The following is a 20,656-nucleotide window of genomic DNA, read 5'->3' on the forward strand; positions in this document are numbered from 1 at the left end:
TTATTTAACAAAAATGTTTTCTTTGTCTCTTAACTGAAATAAATTTCCCCTGCCAATTTTTATAAGCTACTATATTTAAGCCTTTGTCTGGGCATAAATGTATCCATAACTACTATAGGGGTCTACCATCCTCCCTCAGCTAACCTTTGTGCACTTGAGGGGTTAACTCGTTTGTTGTCTTTTTCTCAATCAGAAGTTATTATCCTGGGTGACCTAAATTATGATTTGGAAATACAGGCTTCAGACAATCTAAAATACATCTAATGATCTAAACCTAACCCAGCTGGTGACTAAGACTACACAGCTCAACCCTAAAAGTCTTTCAAAGTCAATTCTAATTGATCTTATTTTAACGAATACACCACAACAATATATTTCTACTGGTGTCTTCGCCCAAGACATTAGTGACCATTGCCCAGTTGTTTGTGTTAGAGATGTGAGAATACAAAAATCTAAACCTTGTGTCATCACTAAGAGAACTTTAAAAACTTCAGTGAACAGGCTTTTTTTTACATTATCTTTATTTTAGTGACCTTGATTGTATTTCACCTATTTCTGAACCTGATTTTGTAAGGATTGACACTGGTAGAGACGAGAAGCAGGCACAGGGAGTATACATTTAATAGCAACTGGCAGCGTCTGGCCATGAACACATAATGACATTAATGCTGACACAGGAAACAAACAGGGGAGTAGACACTTATAGAAGGGGTCATCGATAAGTTAATGGAGTCCAGGTGAGTCCAATATTGTGCACCCGCTCGTAATGATGGTGACAGGTGTGCGTAGTGAAGGGAAGCCTTGCCTTCTTGACTGCCAGAGAGGGAGAGCGGGCGCAGGCGTGACAGATAAAGCTTTGAGCCTTTTTTTTTAGCGGTCTTCAATACTATTGTGGATAATCATGCTCCTTTCAAAAAATGAGGGGTTAAATATAGATTGAATGCCTGGTACACTCTGGAATGATCAGAAGTCATTCATTAAAGAGATGATGCTTGGGTCAAGGGCAGGAACACAGGCTTGGGCTCAGACCTGCAAGCTTTTAAGCAACTGAGGAATCATTGTGTAAGACAAATCAGAAATCTTACATCTGATTATCATGTAACCACTCTTTCGGATTGTAATGAGAACCCGGCTAAATTATGGAAAACTGTCAAATCCCTGAAGGGTTCTACTTCCTCCTCTGACACAACAAATTAATTCAGACACTGGCCTCATTATGGAAAAAAATTGATGATGCATTTAATCACCATTTTATTTCAGCGGGGATTCTCTTTGAATGAACTTCACAATGATACTGGTCTAGATGCTGATAGGGGAAACTTGCTGAATGATCAGAGAAATTATAATCAAAGCTTTTCTTTTAGACTATTTACAGAAAAATAAGTCCTGCATGCTTTGCTTGCAATAGACAAGAAATCCCCAGGGGCAGACCAATTGGATCCTGTTTTGCTTAAGTGTGCAGCGCCTTTCATCGTTGGCTCAGTAACCCACATTTTTTATTTAACATTATCAGGAAATATTCTAAAATAATTGAAATCACCTCTTGTGCTGACATTCCATTAGTAGTGATCTTAACCTTTTCCCACTTGAGTTCCAAATATCTCTAATGGTCGCCCAAGCATGAGTTTTATTTTTATGTGCGTGATGTCAGAATGCACTCACTTTTCAAAACTGTGATAGTTACGCAACAGGACAGGTAACCTGGGCTGCCCTCAAACCAAGGCACACTGTCTGCTAATTATCTATAGGCTATGTTTCAACTTGTCAATTTCAAGTGATTTTCTAACAAGTTTTATTTTCTAACAACAGTTTGAATTGAGGTGTGTTCCGCCTCCTCATTAATCCACGTAAGAAGTAGCACATTTCACTGTTGCAGACATTTATGTTTGAAGCTTTACTGAGCCGGACAAACTTGTCTCTTCAAGGAGAGCCCAAGCACTTCCCCAGTGTTTCGCCAGATCAGGTATGATGACATTGCGCATCTCAAGCCAAAACAGGCCTTGCACAAACTTTTCCCCCTGGCACATTTTCTGGCTTACGCTCACATTGCCTACATTGTTGTTTTCCTTACAAATAATAACTTTGGACATGTGTGCGTTCCCTTCAAAGTGAGTGCCTTGTTTTCTGTATATCCTGTTGTCATTTATACTGTAGCATACTGTATGTACTGTATGTATGTATGTATGTATGTATGTATGTATGTATGTATGTATGTATGTATGTATGTATGTATGTATGGAGAATAATGTGTTTACTGTTTATTCACATGTTTTCAAGTATGTGGTGACAAATCATGCATTCCGATTCTTGCATAGATTGTAATGGACACATATGATGTGTGTAAACGACTTATTTTGAAGGTTGTACTGATTATGATTAACTAATGCTCAGCTATTTGCCAGCTAAGTGTGGCGCCATGTTTGTTGACATCATACAATGCATTCTGGTTGTCATGTAAGCGTTTGTCAGGCCAAAGATGTTATAAAAAGGGACAGTTCAAGCGACTGACTTATGTTGCTCTCACGACAACTGGGAACTCTGAAAAGTATGTGATAAAATCATGACGTCATTGAATGTCGGAAAGTCGGAGCTCTAGAAGGTTCTCAAGTTCTCGAGGTAGAATTCCGAATTCCCAGTTGGAGCAAAAATTTCCTAGTTGTCTTGAACGCACTGAAGTCAGAGTTCCCAGTTGTCTTGAACACGCCATCAGATTGTAACTATGGTACCTCAGGGTTGCCAGCTCAGACTCTTTCCAGGTGGTTTATTTTTATTTAGCTTATAAACTTCTCCTGTTTTTGCCCCCCCATTTATTGATAAATCCCCCATTATAGTAATAATTCCTGCATCATATCCCCCCATGATACCTTCTCCCATTTCTAACCCCCATGGACTTGAAAACCCACCACAAATGAAATGAACCCCCGCACAAACCCCCCTAAAATCGTTCCACACCTGTTTAGGTTTTGCGCTTTGGTTAGGCTAGGCAGTGGGATTGTGTTTGGGGTGATGATCTGTGAGGTGATAACATTTGACTTGCTTTGCGATTGGTCAAAAACAGTAAACAACTTGTCAAGTCATGTTCTCCGGTTCTTGTATACACTGTAACAAGTACATCGAAGATTTCTAATATGCTGAAAAGTGGCCAAACTAAGTTAATCTTTTTCAGGAAATGGTTACAGCCATCTTTGACTTGGACTTTGTTTATTTGCATCTTGTAGCATTCTGGGAGTGGGGAGTTTTCGCTTGTCAAACGTAAATAAACATGGCTGTCATCATAAAGAATTTAGCAGCTGTTAGCTTAGCTTTTCTAAACAATATAACATATGATATCATTCATATGCAACTCAACTAAAGCTACTGAGTTGCATAGGAAATATATCCCATGACTGATTTAAAAGTCCATGTAAATAGGCCTACCTAAAATGCAGTTAGATAGTTTTCCAAATTTGTAAGCTTTTTTGTTGTTGTGCTTTTGCCCCCTGTTTTTCATGATAACCAATTGGTAGTTAAAGTCTTGTCCCATTGCTGCAACTCCCCTATGGATTCAGGAGAGGTGAAAGTCGAGAGCCATGCATCCTCCGAAACACGACCCTGCCAAGGCGCACTGCTATTTGACACAATGCTCGCATAACCCAGAAGCTAGCTGCACCAATGTGTCGGAGGAGCTGGCAACCGAAGTCAGCTTGCAGATGCCCTGCCAACCACAAGGAGTTGCTAGAGCACAATGGGACAAGGAAATCCCAGCCAGCCAAGCCCTCCCCTAACCCGTACGATGATGGGCCAATTGTGCACCGCCTCATGGGTCTCCCAGTCACGGCCGGCTGTAATACCTCAAGCACAGTGGTGTAGTGCCTTATACCGCTGTGCCACTCGGGAGGCCCTACATTTGTTTGATTTAAACAACTATCTTCCTAGTCAGATCATAGATAAAAAAGTAATTTTGAACCCCTGAGCCAAATGTTATTTGGGCTTGATAATGGGTTAATTCTAATGGCATAAGACATTGTATAATAAAGAAATTCACTTGATGAAATTCTAATAATGTTATAGAAAAACAATGGCAAATACAACAGAGTAAAACAAGCTAATATGCAATGGAAAACACTAAAATGTTTTATCTACCTTGGAGAAGTATTGTGTCCTCATGACATAAAACTAGAGCTTAATCCCAAGAATGAGTTTGTTGTTTTTAGGGCTGGGCGGCCTTTCTCAGTAGCAAGGCTATGCTCACTGAGTCTGTAAATAGTCAAAGATTTACTTAATTTGTGTCAGTCACAGTGGTCAGGTATTCTACCACTATGTACTCTTTGTTTAGGGCCAAATAGCATTCTAGTTTGCTCTGTTTTGTTGTAAATTATTTTCAATGTGTCAAGTAAGTATCTTTTTGTTTTCTCGTGATTTGGTTGGGTCTAATTGTGCTGCTGTCCTGGGGCTCTGTGGGGTCTGTTTGTGTTTTTGAACAAAGTCCCATGACCAGCTTGCATAGGATCTCTTCTCCAGGTGAATTTCTCTGTATGTGATGGCTTTGTTATGGAAGGTTTGGGAATCGCTTCCTTTTAGGTGGTTGTAGAATTCAATGGCTGTTTTCTGGATTTTGATAATTAGAAGGTATCTGCCTAATTCTGCTCTGCATGCATTATTTTGTGTTTTATGTTGTATACCGAGGATATTTTTGAATAATTCTGCATGCAGTCTCAATATGGTGTTTGTCCCATTTTGTGAATTCTTCATTGGTGAGTGGACCCCAGACCTGACAACCATAAAGAGCAATGGGTTCTATAACTGATTCAAGTATTTTTTGCCAGATCCTGATTGATATGTTCCTTTTGATTGCATAGAAGGCCCTTCTTGCCTTGTCTGTTAGATCATTCACAGCTTTGAGGAAGTTACCTGTGGTGCTGATGTTTATGCCGAGGTATGTATAGTTTTTTGTGTGCTCTAGGGCAACGATGTCTAGATGGAATTTATACTTGTGTTCCTGGCAACTGGACCTTTTTTAGAACACCATTATTTTTGTCTTACTGAGATTTACTGTCAGGGCAATTTTCCCAGAAGTGGTTAGATTCTATGGATTCTTCAATTACATTGAGCTGATTTCTGATGTGCTGTTCCTTTTTTTCACCATAGGGATTCACCATAGTGATTCACCATAGTGAAGGCATAGGCGCAGGTTTTCTGGGTCTCTCTGTTTTTGGTTGGATAGGTTTCTAAATGTAATTCTTAGGTTTTTGCATTCTTCATCAAACCATTTGTCTTTGTTGTTCATTTTCATAGGTTGTCTGCTTGACATTTTTAGATTAGAAAGGGAAGCTGAGAGGTCAAATATAGTGTTTAGGTTTTCTAATGCCAAGTTTACACCTTCACTATTACAGTGAAACATTTTGTCATGGACATTGTCGAGAAGGGAAATGAATTTGTTGTTGCCTTTTGGTAGATTTCCACACTAGTTTCCTTCCATCTATAGCATTTATTAATATTATTAATTTCCTTTGATTGAGCATAGCTCTGTTCAAGTAGAGTGTGATTTTGCTGTGATCTGATAGCGGAGTCAGTGGACTGACTGTGAACGCTCTAAGAGACGCTGGGTTGAGGTCAGTGATAAAGTAGTCTACAGTACTACTGCCAAGAGATGAGCTATATGTGTACCTACCATAGGAGTCCCCTTGAAGCCTACCATTGTGACCCCTTTTTGTTGGTTATGTTTTCATAGTTGTGTCTAGGGGGGCATATGGGGGAGGGAATGCTGTCACCTCTGTTTGCTGAGGGTGTCGGGTTCTTTTCCAGTTCTGGAATTTAAGTCGCCACAGACCAGTACATGTCCCTGAGCCTGGAAATGGTTGATCTCTCCCTCTAGGATGAAGAAGCTGTCATCGTTAAAATAGGGGGATTCTATTGGGGGGTTATAGGTAGTACACATGAGGACATCTTTCTCTTTTGAGATAATTTCCTTATTAATGTTAATCGCTAGTTAGCTGGTTAACTAGCTATCTAATAAATGTACTGAGTCAAAGCTAATTTTGCTAGCTATACAGCCTGATAGCAGTGATGGTCTAAGTCTAAATCACTATGTTGTTTGTGCAACAGTATCTTCTAAATCAAAGAGGAATATGCAAATATGAATATGTTAGCTACATGAAGTAGCTAAGAGAACATTTAATGTAGCCAAAGATTATAGGGTCCCCGTGGAAACACTGATAAACACTTTGGTTCCGACATCATAACTCCTCCCTGGAATTTTTATTTGTTGCCATGTCAAACAGCACTTTATTCAAAGTGCCCACTATTATCTTCTAACTATAGAATTAGAATAATCATCATTTTTGATTCCAACAGTTCATCCAAGTGTTTTGATCTAAATCTCAAGTCAAATAGCAAAAGCAAATATTTGGTTAAAAATAAGGCCTAGATTTTGTTGCCCATATCATGCAGCCCTACGTGGCAGTGTGGAAATGATCTCAAATGACTGCAGGAAGTGCATGAAGTTATGAAAATGTGGAAAATTATTTTTGGTTGAAGTTTAATTGAACAGTATAAAACAATCAGAATAGAGAGAGACCCATTGATATCACTTAGTGTGTATGTGTCACGCACTACTCATAAAGCAAATGTCATAAAGCAAACTTTTATTATTAAAAAACAACAACACCGTCAAATACCGTCATACCGTCAAAAATGTGAAAAACACAACGATGATACATTTTGGCCATTTTTGTTTTAGTAAAAACTGCTGAAGATGTCAGCATGGCAAAGTAATAACAAACATGTCCATTCATCTTCTCCATAAGGGATAGTTACTCCACATTCTCAGGCAATAGAGACCTTTGTTTACCCTTTGTAAGATGTTGACTGGATCTCATTTAGATTGAATACATTTTTAAGCATGAGAACCAGGATAATACGACTACAGCATATTGCAATGTGTAATACATGTTTAGCAGGGTCATAGCGGGTTCTTTTGCATAGCACATCATTTAATTAGGCTACCTATAGAGGCTACTGTAGGGTACTACATCACATCTGGTGTGTACATTTATCTGCATGGGCCTCACATCTGGTCTGGGACACAGTTGTGCTCACACTGCAACAGCATGTTTTCTTGCAGGACAGCCACATTCCTGCCATCAAAACCTCCTCTTACCAAATATCTGCATTGACAATTATTTACATGAGTAGATTTCACTGACAACACGTTGATAGTGGAATTTAAATAATTGATTGAATGATGTTGAGGTATGGTCTCTAGTATGAATATATTTTATCACAGTGGGACAAGTTGATACATTTCGATCAGAAAATATGTATGGTGAAGGATGGCATGCTTCAGATGCGTTTAAACATAAATGTATGACTCTTTACTGGGAATTTTGACAGTGTTTATTACTGCCTCATTAACCACTGAGTTGTTCAACTTTCAGAGCCAGAGAGAGAGAGAGAGAGAGAGAGAGAGAGAGAGAGAAATAAAGAGAGAGAGACAGAGCACCTCTAGCTGCCCCCATAATCATCATTATTCAAGGACCTCAGCTTCACCACAGGAGACACGCAATTGAGAGTTAAACAAAAATGGTTCTACAAGTAAAACTAAGGGCAAAGGAAGCAAACTCTTCTGAAATTTAACTCGACAAACTTTGCTCTGTGTTGCGGGCTGCTCTACATATTCTGATCATGGGGGACCTCCTACCCTTCGACAGGCACATCTCCTACCTTGTGAGTATTGCGCGGCCCTTATCGTCTAAGCAGCATCAGCGCTGTAGTAGCCTATTTGTTGAATTCGCTACACCTAGTGTTGGCTATGTTCAGCCAAGACATTGAAAACTTTCTGATTTTGTGTAGAAAATGGTGGTTTCATAAGTTGTTGAGAATAACTGAAATGTGCAAATCATGTTAGAAAGTAGTGCTGCTCACGTGGAATGCCATTACTTCAGTGTTATGTCCTTGAAATCATCCCAAATAAAATGGCATGGGATCCCATCAATCCATAGTTTGTTTTATTGGGGGTCCACCCTTTAATGGTTGGCTACATGCCCGTTTTACAGTGTAGCTTTAAAGTGAAATCTCATCAAATCCATTACTGCTCAGGAATGAACAGGTAGGCAAGAGCCACACTGTGAAGGGGTTAGTATGAATTTGACAGTGGCTTACAGGCAGCTCGGCGACAAGTAAAATGTATTTCATATTACAGTACACTTACTGCAATATAAATACGATTTCAAAGCAAGTACTGTGTATGACACACAGTATAATACTGTACAATTTAAACAAAATCAAATTGTATTTGTCACATGCGCCAAATACAACTTTGAAATGCTTACTTACAAGCCCTTGACCAATAATGCAGTTTTAAGAAAAATAAGAGTTCAGAAATAATTTGTGCAGGGGTACAGGCCGGTACTGAGTCAATGTGCAGGGGTACAGGCCGGTACTGAGTCAATGTGCAGGGGTACAGGCCGGTACTGAGTCAATGTGCAGGGGTACAGGTCGATACTGAGTCAATGTGCAGGGGTACAGGCTGGTACTGAGTCAATGTGCAGGGGTACAGGTTAGTTGAGGTAATTGAGGTAATATGTACTGTATATAATATATGATATTGTGCTTAAAAGCAGGAAGTAATGATAAATGATGATAAAATGTCCAAGAATCAACTTCTGAAAACAAGACCTTGTAGCCAACATCATTATTCAAAAAACATTTGTTGTGAAGTGCAATAATAGTAGTCATTGTTTTTGTTGACAATGTCTACAGAACAAGTAATTTTTTTTTCCCAAAATAAATGTCAATGTAGTTAAGATAGGTGCAACTGAAACTGCCATTACTATTGGTCATTTGTAATCTATTTCCAAACTAGGAATAACCAATTATGGGTGTCTTTCCCCTCATTCTAGATACAATAAATGGTTGCTGTGTGTGCAGGTTGTGAGCTTCCCAGACATAGAGAAAGTCAATGAATAATCAACAACCCCAAACTCACCTCGGCATGCAGTCATGAATATTGATCAGCATGCAGAATCCTGAATGGTTCAGATCGGAGAGATGACTGGCTCTCTTCCACTTTTTTAGGTAATGCTGTGCTTGTAGAGGTTTTGGAAAATGTGCACCAGCGTTTGTTTTAGGTATTTGTTCCTAAAATTAGTCTAGTCCCAGTTTGAAGTTTTTGTGGAGAACACAACTCGTAAAATGCTCCATTTAAGACTTCTTGAACAGAGAGGAATATTCATCACCTATCGGATCTAGTTCAAATATGGTTGATGGATGTATTCTGGGTGCTCAATCTCACTATTTTGTGTTTACCTTGCTCATTGTATTCCACTGAATGATATCTTATGTTTTCTCTTAAAAAAACAATCTTCACATTGGTAAGGAACCACTGAATGACATGTGCCTTGTGTAAACGCTCTCATTTAGGCTACAGTATTACAGTATACAATAAAGTTATATTTATTGAATGCAAATTCATACTATTTTAGGTTATAAAGTCTATTGACGCACATGTGCCCCAATCTATACTCGAACAAAAATGTAAACGCAACATATAACAATTTCAAAGAATTTACTGAGTTAATCTATGGATTTCACATGACTGGGAATACAGATATGCATCTGTTGGTCACAGATACCGTAAAAAAAAAAAAAAAGTAGGGGCCTAGATCAAAAAAACTGTCAGTATCTGGTGTGACCACCATTTGCCTCATGCAGCGCGACACATCTCCTTCGCATAGAGTTCATCAGGCTGTTGATTGTAGGCTGTGGAATGTTGTCCCACTACTCTTCAATGGCTGTGCGATGTTGCTGGATATTGGCGGAAACTGAAACATGTTATCGTACAGGTCGATCCAGAGCATCCCAAACATTCTAAATGGGTGAAATGTCTAGTGACTATACAGGCCATGGAAGAACTGGGACATTTTCAGCTTCCAGGAATTGTGTACAGATACTTGCGACATGGGGCCGTGCATCATCATTCTGAAACATGAGGTGATGGCGGTGGATGAATGGCACGACAATGGGCCTCAGGATTACATCACGGTATCTCTGCGTATTCAAATTGCCATTGATAAAATGCAGTTGTGTTCATTGTCGTAGCTTATGCCTGCCCATACCATAGCCCCACCACCAACATGGGGCACTCTGTTCACAATGTTGACATCAGGAAACAACTTGCCACACGATGCCATACACGCTGTCTGCCATCTATCCGTGAAGGGCACACTCCTCCAGCAATACCAGTGGTCATCAAAGTTGAGCATTTGCCCAGTGAATTTAATTACGACACCGAACTGCAGTCAGGTCAAGACCCTGGTGAGGGCTACGATCGCACAAATGAGCTTTCCTGAGATGGTTTCTGAAAGTTTGTGCAGAAATGATTTGGGTGTGGAAACCCACAGTTTCATCAGGTGGCTGGTCTCAGACGTTCCTGCAAGTGAAGAAACCTGATGTGAAGGTCCTAGGCTGACGTGGTTACACGTGGTCTGCAGGACGGTTGTACGTACTGCCAAAATCTCTAAAATGATGTTGGAAGCAGCTTATGGTAGATAAATTAACATGAACTTCTCTGGCAACAGCACTGGTGAACATTCCTTCTGTCAGCATGCCAATTGCACACTCCCTCAAAACTTGAGACTTGTGGCATTGTGTTGTGTGACAAAACTGCACATTTTAGTGGCCTTTTATTGTCCCAGCACAAGGTTCTTGGCGTCTTGATAAGCCAGACCTGTCAAGTGGATGAATTATCTTGGCAAAAGAGAAATGCTCACTAACGTGGGTATAAACAAAATTGTGGACAAAATTTGTGAGAAATAAGGTTTTTGTGCATATGGAACATTTCTGGGATCTTTTAGACTTTTAGAGTTGAACGGTCAAAACTGTAAGTGAAAAGAGTAAGCATCTCGTTAACAATTTTTTAAATCATTTTTAAAATTGCATTGGGAGGTAACCACTGAAAGACATGCGCATTTTGTGAACTCTTTCATATAGGCTACAGTATTACAGTTTACAATAAAGTACTATTTCCTCTAATTGAATTGAAATGATTAACTATCAAAGCGGTTAGTAACAAAACTAAGTTTCCTTGCTCCCACATGTGGAGGTGTATGGCTATGTGTCTCATATGTGTCACCTTGGGTAATGTTCTGCCATCCTCTGATTAGTGCTTTGGCAGCAGGGTAGCACCTCTCACCTGTAATTTGATTTTTTTTAAACACCACACAGAGTTGCCTAATATTTTCACATACCATGTTTAAGATGAGATTTTGACCTCGGGTTAGTGTGACAGCAACATTCATTCAAAGACCAGGTGCTCCTTTTAGTGTGCAAGAATGAATGCACACTAAGAGTGACATTTTCATATGATGTTTTTCAAGCCAAACTTTTCAGGATGATCCATTTCATAGAATGCTCTTTTTTTCCCCACTGTGGTGTGTTTTCCTAACATCATAATGCTTGAAATGATATTAGACATGTAACTTGTTATAATACATTGCTGAAAATGATATTATCTGTTTTACTGAATATACTGATCATGATTCTGCATCAATCAATTTAATCAAATGTATTTATAAAGCCATTTTTACATCGCAGATCTCACAAAAAAACTCAGGAACCTAAAGGCAGGAACCTAGGAAGAAACCTAGAGAGGAATCAGGCCAGTCCTCTTCGGGCTGTGCCGGGTAGAGATTATAAGAGTACATGGTCATTTAAGGCCAGATTGTTCTTAAAAATGTTCAAATGTTCATAGATGACCAGCAGAGTCAAATAATAATTACACTGGTTGTAGAGGGTGCAACAGGTCAGTATGTCAGGAGTAAATGACAGTTGGCTTGGTTGAGACAGCAGGTGCGGTAAAGAGAGAGAGTCGGAAACAGCAGGTCCGGGACAAGGTAGCACGTCCGGTGAACACAATCAGGATTCCCTAGCCGCAGGCAGAACAGTTGAAACGACCAGGTGGACTGGGGATAGCCAGGAGTCATCAGGCCAAGTAGTCCTGAGGCATGATCCTAGGGCTCAGGTCCTCCGGGAAGGGAGAGAGGGAGAGAGAGAATTAGAGGGAGCATACTTAAATTCACACAGGACACCAGATAAGACAGGAGAATTAAACCAGCCCCCCGGCAGATAGACTATTGCAGCATAGATACTGGAGGCTGAGACAAGCGTGGGCCAGGGGATACTGTGGCCCCGTCCGACGATACCCCCGGACAGGGCCAACCGGGCAGGATATAACCCCACCCACTTTGCCAAGCACAGCACCCACACCACTAGAGGGATATCAATAGACCAACAACTTACTAACATGAGACAAGGCTGAGTATAGCCCATTAAGATCTCCTCCACCGCATGCCCTCATATCTCTGCACTCACCGATAATATCCGGGTAGCTTTCTTTTGCAGCAAGTCAACACACGCACATGGTCATAGGAAACACTTCATTTAAAATACTTTTTTTTACACTAAACATTTCTACAAGAGATGGTTTATGAGTGCTGGGGTTATGTCAAAGTCCAGTCCACCATGTCTGTATAGTTTTCAACATGAGGACCGTGCTCCTCTGTGTTTGAGAAGGACTGTGGGAACCTAGCATGTACAGAGATCTGATAGGGGAGAAATTAGTTTGAAAGCCTCCCCTCCCATGTACAGTTCTCACTCTGTAGGAATGTCTGAACAGATTGAGCAGATGCAAGCTGTCATTTAAACTATTCTGAATAAGATACGACTTTGTATTATACACAATTACAGTGTATGATAAATGTGTACACATATCTGCATGTTCCCTCAGTTTTATACACAGCAAATTCCCCAGTTTTAAATTAACACAAAGTGTGGACCCGTATAGACACTGAACAGTGTTGAATTAACAATGCTTAGTGTAAAGGTTTATTTTCATATTTCCTAGAGTGCCTTGCCTTTCAAGTGAATTGTAGAGTTATCACCAAAAACTGAATTTGTTAGTGACAGAGACATGCTTGTTGCATTCATCCAGTTTCACTCCTACCGTGAGAGGGTTGGTTTTCCAACCCCAATAAGTGCCAAGTTTATGGTCAAGTTGCAGCAGTATGTAGAAGGGAGATTCTGAGGTGGGCCGGAGGGTGTGTAGCTTCGAGGGGGGAAAAGTGGTGTGTTTCAATTGTGGGAGTAGCCATGTTGCTGGGGATCAGAAATGTCCTATCCGAGTGAGACAGATTGAAGTGTCAAGGGTGGGGGAAGTGCAGAAAGTGTCATGCTGAGGCAGTGAAGAAAGTAGAGGATGAGGAGGATCCCTGTGAGTAGTAGGCCAGTGCAAAGTGACCCAAATGTTTTGTGCTTTAGTAAGGTTGGCTTCTTGGCCTTTTATTACTATGATCATTAATTGTACCGCACAGATGGAAAGGAAATCCCAGAAGACTGAACTGGTCGTAGCAGCAGATATGTTTTGGGGAGATTTTAGTGCAGAAAAACTACAGGGGGTTTTGAGAGAAGGGGTTCCACCCTCCCAGGTTGACGGCCTGGTTTAGAACCTGTTGGGGCCAAAGTAGTGGGAAAGGGTGGTGGGGAGTGCTGGGGTTATAGGGTTAGATGGCGGTGCAATTTCTTTTCTTTTTTGTGAACAAATGTGAATGCACTTTCCAAACTGTGAAGGGTACCAATACACAACGAAGCGTCTAGTCTGCTGCAAAACCACATGAGGAAGAAGAAGAAGATTTGATGAAAAGATCTGAGGTGAATGGTCAAAAGACCAAAATAAAAATATCAGAATTGGCTGCCTGTGTAAATACAGTCATTGAGTTATGACCCATCAGACTGGAGGCGTGTCTTGGTAGGGGCGTGGCTTTCAGGAAGTCATTTTTGGTCACCTATGAGAGTAAATGTAATTCCAGTTATTCTGTTCCGCTGAATTGTTGTCACATATTAAGCTTGACAAATGACACTTTTGTAGCTTTAATTATGCTTAAAGAAGTGTATGAGTCCTATGCAAACACCTCTGCAAATCCCAGTGTGATATCCCCAGTGGGACATTAACCCTTAGTTGCATTATGTAAATAATCATATTCATATTTTTGTATGTTGGGTGCAATATTCAAGCCAAATGTAACATTGCAGTGTACATACTTAACATGATAATGAGCCATGCCTCTTGAAAATAACCTATGGATTACATTAACGAAGACCCAGCTGCTTGGTCAACCCATCATAAAAGTGAATGGAAACCCAACTGATGGTTAAATGAACGCACGCTTGGGTAATCTGAGCAACCCAGCATGTTGGGTTATACACCGAACCTGTCAAAATATACTGGTTTGCAAAGTGATGTGTCATTTCTATTGGAATCCAGCAGAGAGGGGATAACCAACCTTCTGCATTTTCGGTGTCCATGTATGCCGATGACTCAAGTTTTATATTAAATCCGCAAGCTATATCCATGCAATGTCTCATTGAAGATCTAGATAGCTTTTCTGGACTCTGGACTAAAACCTAATTATGATAAGTGTATAACATTACGTATTGGATCTTTAAAAAATACAACTTTTACATTTACCCTGCAGTTTACCTATAACATTGGCTGACTGCGAAGTAGACATACTTGGTATTCATATCACATAAGATATCAATGAGCTCTCCACAATGAATTTCAATAGAAAATAGACAAGATGCTGGAGACCATGGACCTGTCTATTTATGGAAAAATTGCCCTGATTAACACCTTAGCCATATCTCAGTTTACACACTTATTTTGATTTATCTGGGATGCTAAACCAGACCAGATAAAGCGTGCCTATCTATATAATGGGTGAGTTGAGATGATTAAACATAAAAGCACTAAACCTCTCTCTAAAAGCTTCATTTATCCAAAAGGTTTACTTGAACCCTAAATGGTTCTCAAGTAGATTACTATTCAACAAATAGTATGGCTGACCTCAAATGTGCTGGTTGATAAGACCTGTATTTATGAAAAATATGTTTGAAAAGGGTATTTTGTTTTTAAATGATTTTGTAAATTGAAATGGTAGACGTACTGTATGTCTTTCTTGGAGTTATCAGAATTGTAAGGGAAGGTCTGCTCAATCCAAGACTACAATCAATTGACTACAGCATTTCCCCAAAAATGGACGAGGCGGGTGGCAGCAGGAGGAGGTAGGGAACTGGTCTGTCCGCCCAATATAAAGGATCAAAACTGTCAGAGAAATAAAAATAGCATAAATAGGAAAGTATACCAGTTTCATTTGAGGACCAGGATGTTGACAGCTGTGCCATACAGATTGCAAAAAAGTTGGGAAGAGATTTTTGATGTTCCGATTCCATGGCACAGGGTGTATGAATTGATATATAAAATGACACAAGATTCAAGACTTTGTGCTTTTCCGCAAAAGTTATTCTTGCCACCAACAAAATGTTGAATCACAGCTCTGCAGGTTTTGTTGTGAGGATACAGAATCAACAGACCATTTTTTTTGGTGTTGCCCTCAGGTAGCCAATTTCTGGTCTCGGGCTCAGGAATGGCTGAAAATGCATAACATTGATCTGAATTTTACCCTAGAAATAGTATTGTTGGGAGATCTGGAGAGACTGGGTCAGTCAATTACTAATACTCTTAGTAAAATTATTTATCTTCAACTCGCAATCTGTGTATTCTATTCAATTCGATACATTTTGAATCTATGTTAAACATCACGGCATAGTTGAAAGATATACGGTGTGTAGAAATCCGAAGAGGGTGGCCAGCAGAGATAGGTGGGATGGGCTGTGGGTTGGGATGTGGAATTGGAGACGAGTGGGAGTGGAGTTGCTGGGCAGAGGATAGAATGATGGTCAAAGATAAAAGAAAAACAAATTAAGTAAAAATAAAGCATAACAAAAAGTACATTTGAATGACACCAGTGTTGTTACAGCTAATTCTTGTTTGCCTGAGGCTGATGCCTCATAGGCTTTGTACACATGCATATACACACACTCTCATTCAAATGCACATACACGGACACACACACATACACACATGTAAATAGTGCCATACATGCGCTCAAACATATTCAGTTGGCCTTTCTGTTATGATTTCTGTTGTCCTTCAGGTCTTGTTTTTTGCATTGTTGTTTTCTCTTTTTCCTCTTTTGTTCATTTTGATGGTTGTTGGTGCATTGGGGAGGACGGGGTTCTTGGGGTTGGGGAATGGAATTATAATATTTTTCTTGGAGGGAGGGGGGGTATTGTGGGGGGGTCTTGGGTAGTTGAAGGTCATACCTGCTCATACCTCAACCATTATCACAATCAATTCAATAGAGACATCAATTAGTAGGAACTTATAAGCAGTATTAGGCAGCTTTGTAGACCTATTTTTGACTTTGATTTGGACAAATAATAGAATAGTTAAAAATGTGCCTTTCTTTTCCTACCTCTCGTCCAGTTTCAGCAAAACTGTTGACTATCTGCACAGTATTTTTCATGTCTATCCACACAGGAAACTAATGTTGGTTAATCGGATTGTTTGGTCAGATTTACCGTCCCATTTACACTGTGATCAATCCCACATTGTGCAGGTGTGTGATAAAGTGCTGTGATGTATTACTGGGTGTTAATGCCTCCCAGCTGTGGAGGGCATCAGCCGTGTGTGTGTGTGTTTGGCCTTTATTGGTTGGCATGCAGGGCAGGGAGATTAAACACATTATCTGGCTACAGCAGAGATCTTGGCTCCAGTGGACAGAACATGGAGAGAATCGCAACAGAGACAGTATTTTGTTTGTTGATGAGGGAAGGAAGTACACAGTATCAGTCCCCTGTCTGACTGTTATAGGTTAGGACTGGGGAAAATTACTCAATGATCCAACACATTACGAAGGGAGGAACCTTTGCAATGAGCTCGCTGAGGTAGCCCTTATGGAAAATCCACATGAATTTCACATGTGGAGTTAATGTGATAACATGTCAACATGTAGAAGCAACATGTGAGAACATGAAACTACACGTGAAAACATTTGACTACATTACAGAATAAATGTAACAACATGGCGATGCAAAATTCCAACTTGTGATAACATGAAACTACATGTAACAAGGATTTTCATATGTAAAACTGTAAATTTGATTTTCACATGTGAATGTTTTTCACATCTGAAAATGCAATTCCACATGTGAGCATTAGGTTCCAGTACTCCTTGTATACAGTATACTGTCGCTCCATTCTTGTGTATTTTATTTTATTTCTCTTGTGTTACTATTGCATTTTTATTATTATTTTTTAATTCTGCATCTTTGGGAAAAGCTCGTAAGCAAGCATTTCATGGTATACACCAGTTGTATTTGGCGCATGTGACAAATATAATATGATTTGATTTAGATTTTATAGCTTTGTGAAGACATTTCTCTCCATCACATAATTCTCTCTACATCACATCCAAAGATGTTTTCACTCTTCACCTGTCACATCTCTTCCTCACCGAACTCAACTGACTGTGTGGGCACAGAGTTTCTAAACCCAGAGGAGCAACATCGCAAGACTTCTGGGAACACTTGTGAAACAGACAAAACAGACTAGGCCAGGGTTTGGGGTTTGAGAAGTCAATGAGATAAGTGTCAAATTCTTACTTAGTTGTTAAATTCATCGAAACCTGAAAGCACAACATATATTCGAGCCAATGTCTTAAGTACACTGAACAAAAATATAAATGAAACATGAAACAATGTCCATGATTTTACTGAGTTGATCAGGCTGTTGATTGTGGCCTGTGGAATGTTGCTCCACTCCTCTTAAATGGCTTTGCTAAGTTGCTGGATATTGGCAGGAACTGGAACAGGCTGTCATACACGTGGACCCAGAGCATCCCAAACATGCTCAGTGGGTGACATGTCTGGAGAGTATGCAGGCCATGGAAGAACTGGGACATTTTCAGATTCAAGGAATTGCGTTCAGATCCTTGCGACACGGGGCCTTGCATTATCATGCTGTAACATGAGGTGATGACAGTGGATGAATGGCACGACAATGAACCTTAGTATGTCGTTACAGTATCACTGTGCATTCAAATTGCCATCGATAAAATGCAATTTTGTTCACCGCCAATATGTGGAGCAGGACATTAACATCAGCAAACCGCTCACCCACACAACGCCAAACACGCGGTCTACCATCTGCCCTGTATAGTTGAAACTGGGATTAATCTGTGAAGAGAACACTTCTCCAGCTTGCCAGTGGCCATCGAAGGTGAGCATTTGCCCACTGAAGTCGGCTATGATGCCAACCTGCAGTCAGATCAAGACCCTGGTGAGGACGATGTGCACGCAGATGAGCTTCCCTGAGACGGTTTCTGACAGTGTGTGCAGAAATTCTTTGGTTGTGCAAACCCACAGTTTCTTCAGCTTTCCGGGTGGCTGGTCTCAGACCAGGTGAAGAAGTCGGATGGGAGGTCCTGGGCTGACTTGGTTACACGTGGTCTGCAGTTTTGAGGCCGGTTGGACGTACTGCCAAATTCTCTAAAACAACGTTGGAAGCGGCTTATGGCAGAGAAATGAACATTCAAAGCTCTGGAAACAGCTCTGGTGGACATTCCTGCAGTCAGCATGCCAATTGCACGCTCCCTCAAAACTTGAGACATCTGTCTGTGTGACAAAACTGCACATTTTAGAGTGGCCTTTTATTGTTCCCAGCACAATGTAATGATCTTGCTGTTTAATCAGCTTCTTGATATGCCACACCTTTCAGGTGGAAGGATTAACATGGCAAAGGAGAAATGCTCACTAACAGTGATATAAACTAATTTGTGCTTAACATTGGAGAGAAATAAGCTTTTTGTGCATATGGAACATTTCTGGGACATTGTCTTTAAACTCATGAAACATGGGGCCAACAGTTTGCATGTTGCGTTTTATATTTTTGTTCAGTATTGTTGAACATGTTATTACTCCAACCTCGTGAAAGTGATACACTGACACGTTTTCCTTTTTTGTAAACAAGAACTTTATATCAAAGGAGGGCCTCTGATTTGACAGCCTGCACATGCGCAGTTGGCGCTCGACAACCATTAGACCCGATGACGTGCTTACCTTTATTATGAACGGGGTGGTTCGAGCCCTGAATGCTGATTGGCTGACAGCCATGGTATCAGACTGTATACCATGGGGTATGACAAAAAATGTATTTGTACTGCTCTAATTACATTGGTAACTAGTTTATAATAGCAATAAGGCACCTCAGGGTTTTGTGATTTATGGCCAATTTTCCCACGGCTGAGGGCTGTGTCCAGGCACTCCGCATTGCGCTTAAGAACAGCCCTTAGCCGTGGTATATTAGCCATATACCACACCTCCTTGGGCCTTATTGATTAATTATAGGTCAGTGGCTTATCTAGCCGACGATGCCATCATCCGGGAGAGTAGATTATTCATATGAACACAAGCTCTTGTTTATACTTACGCTTCCAGAGTAGAATGAAAGAAGAGTTTGTATGTTACGTATACAGAATGTAGTACAACAGAAACAGAGCTAGGTTTGGACACTCCTCCATCCACCACCCCCTTCCATTCACTTGACATATACTAGCCTAAATCCAACTGTCTTGTTGACACTTTGGAGGATCTCATCTTTAGTAATGGGAAGTGTCAGATGATTGTTGTGCCTGAGGCATTCAGCTGTCAGGTGAGGCAGAAGTGTCTGTTGGTGTACGAGTGCTTTACTTTTTTCAAAGGGCATGACTAAAAAAATAACATCCACAGTGACAGATATCTCTGGGGTGTGCGTGTGCGTGTCTCTCTCTCTCGTTCCCTCTCTGACATGTGTCTTGTCTCCTCACAACAGGATGACTTCACATGGAACAGCATGTCAGGGCTGAGCGTGCGCCTGAAGCCGGTGCCCCTCCAGAGCCTCTCAGAGTTGGAGAGAGTCCGCCTGCAGGAAGTGGCCTTCAGCAGGCTGCTCCAGGACTACGACCTGGGTTGCCAAATCACCATCCCCAAAGGTACTCTACTACTCAGGCCTGGGAGTCATCTACCAGTCAGCCACTCTCTCCTGATTCCTCCCTTCAGACTCCCATACAGTGAGCAAAGCTATTTGTTCCCAGGCCCTTGGCGAGAAGTTCTTGTTACAACATGTCTAAACATTACTCAACAGACACTAACACCAAAACAGAATGTAATGTATCATTTCTAGTTAATCCTGCATGTTTAGTGTTGGTATAAGACAGCAATTTGTAAAACCATGTTTTACCTAATTTATTTGGTGTATTCAATTACTTTTTGTATAGAAGAAAGTAATTTGAAAGTACTGTATGTAGCTAGAAGTATATATTTTTGCCGTGGTGTGAGGTTGTATGTGTTCAACCTTTTGGTCTGTTTCTTGTCAGCCAGGCCCTCTCACAGATAGGGTTGCAAAGGGAGGGTAGATTACTGGAAACGTTCAAAGTTTACCAGTAATCTACCCAATTTTGGTATCTTTCAAGGACTTTTAAAGATATACAATCTCAATTTGATCGCTCTTTTGTCACTGAGCAGGAAATGCAAAGCTGTAGTGTATTCAACGTTTAAACTGGTGTTCGTGAGCGTCTCAGCTTTCCACAGAGGGGTCATATTAGTGTGTAGGCCAAACCATTTGGACGCTACAGATGTTTTTGTGAGAAGACCGATTTTCAAGATGTCTCATGGTCTGACAAACTCCGCTCTGGCTCTGCCACCTTTCACCGCAGAGGTGGAAGGGCGATGTCAGAGGATGTGG

General features: G+C 40.6%; 1 protein-coding gene across 1 annotated transcript in view; it reads left to right on the forward strand.

Annotated features, from left to right (window-relative positions):
• The window catches only part of LOC110501399 (rho GTPase-activating protein 6), a 59,071-nt gene that overhangs the window by 18,920 nt on the left and 19,495 nt on the right, over positions 1 to 20,656 (forward strand). The window contains exon 2 of the mRNA XM_021578941.2: positions 19,745 to 19,904. Within this exon, the coding sequence (XP_021434616.2) occupies positions 19,745 to 19,904 (160 nt within the window). The remainder of the gene's footprint in view (positions 1 to 19,744; positions 19,905 to 20,656) is intronic.

This window comes from Oncorhynchus mykiss, chromosome 22 (genome assembly GCF_013265735.2).
Source record: "Oncorhynchus mykiss isolate Arlee chromosome 22, USDA_OmykA_1.1, whole genome shotgun sequence".
Classification (NCBI taxonomy): domain Eukaryota; kingdom Metazoa; phylum Chordata; class Actinopteri; order Salmoniformes; family Salmonidae; genus Oncorhynchus; species Oncorhynchus mykiss.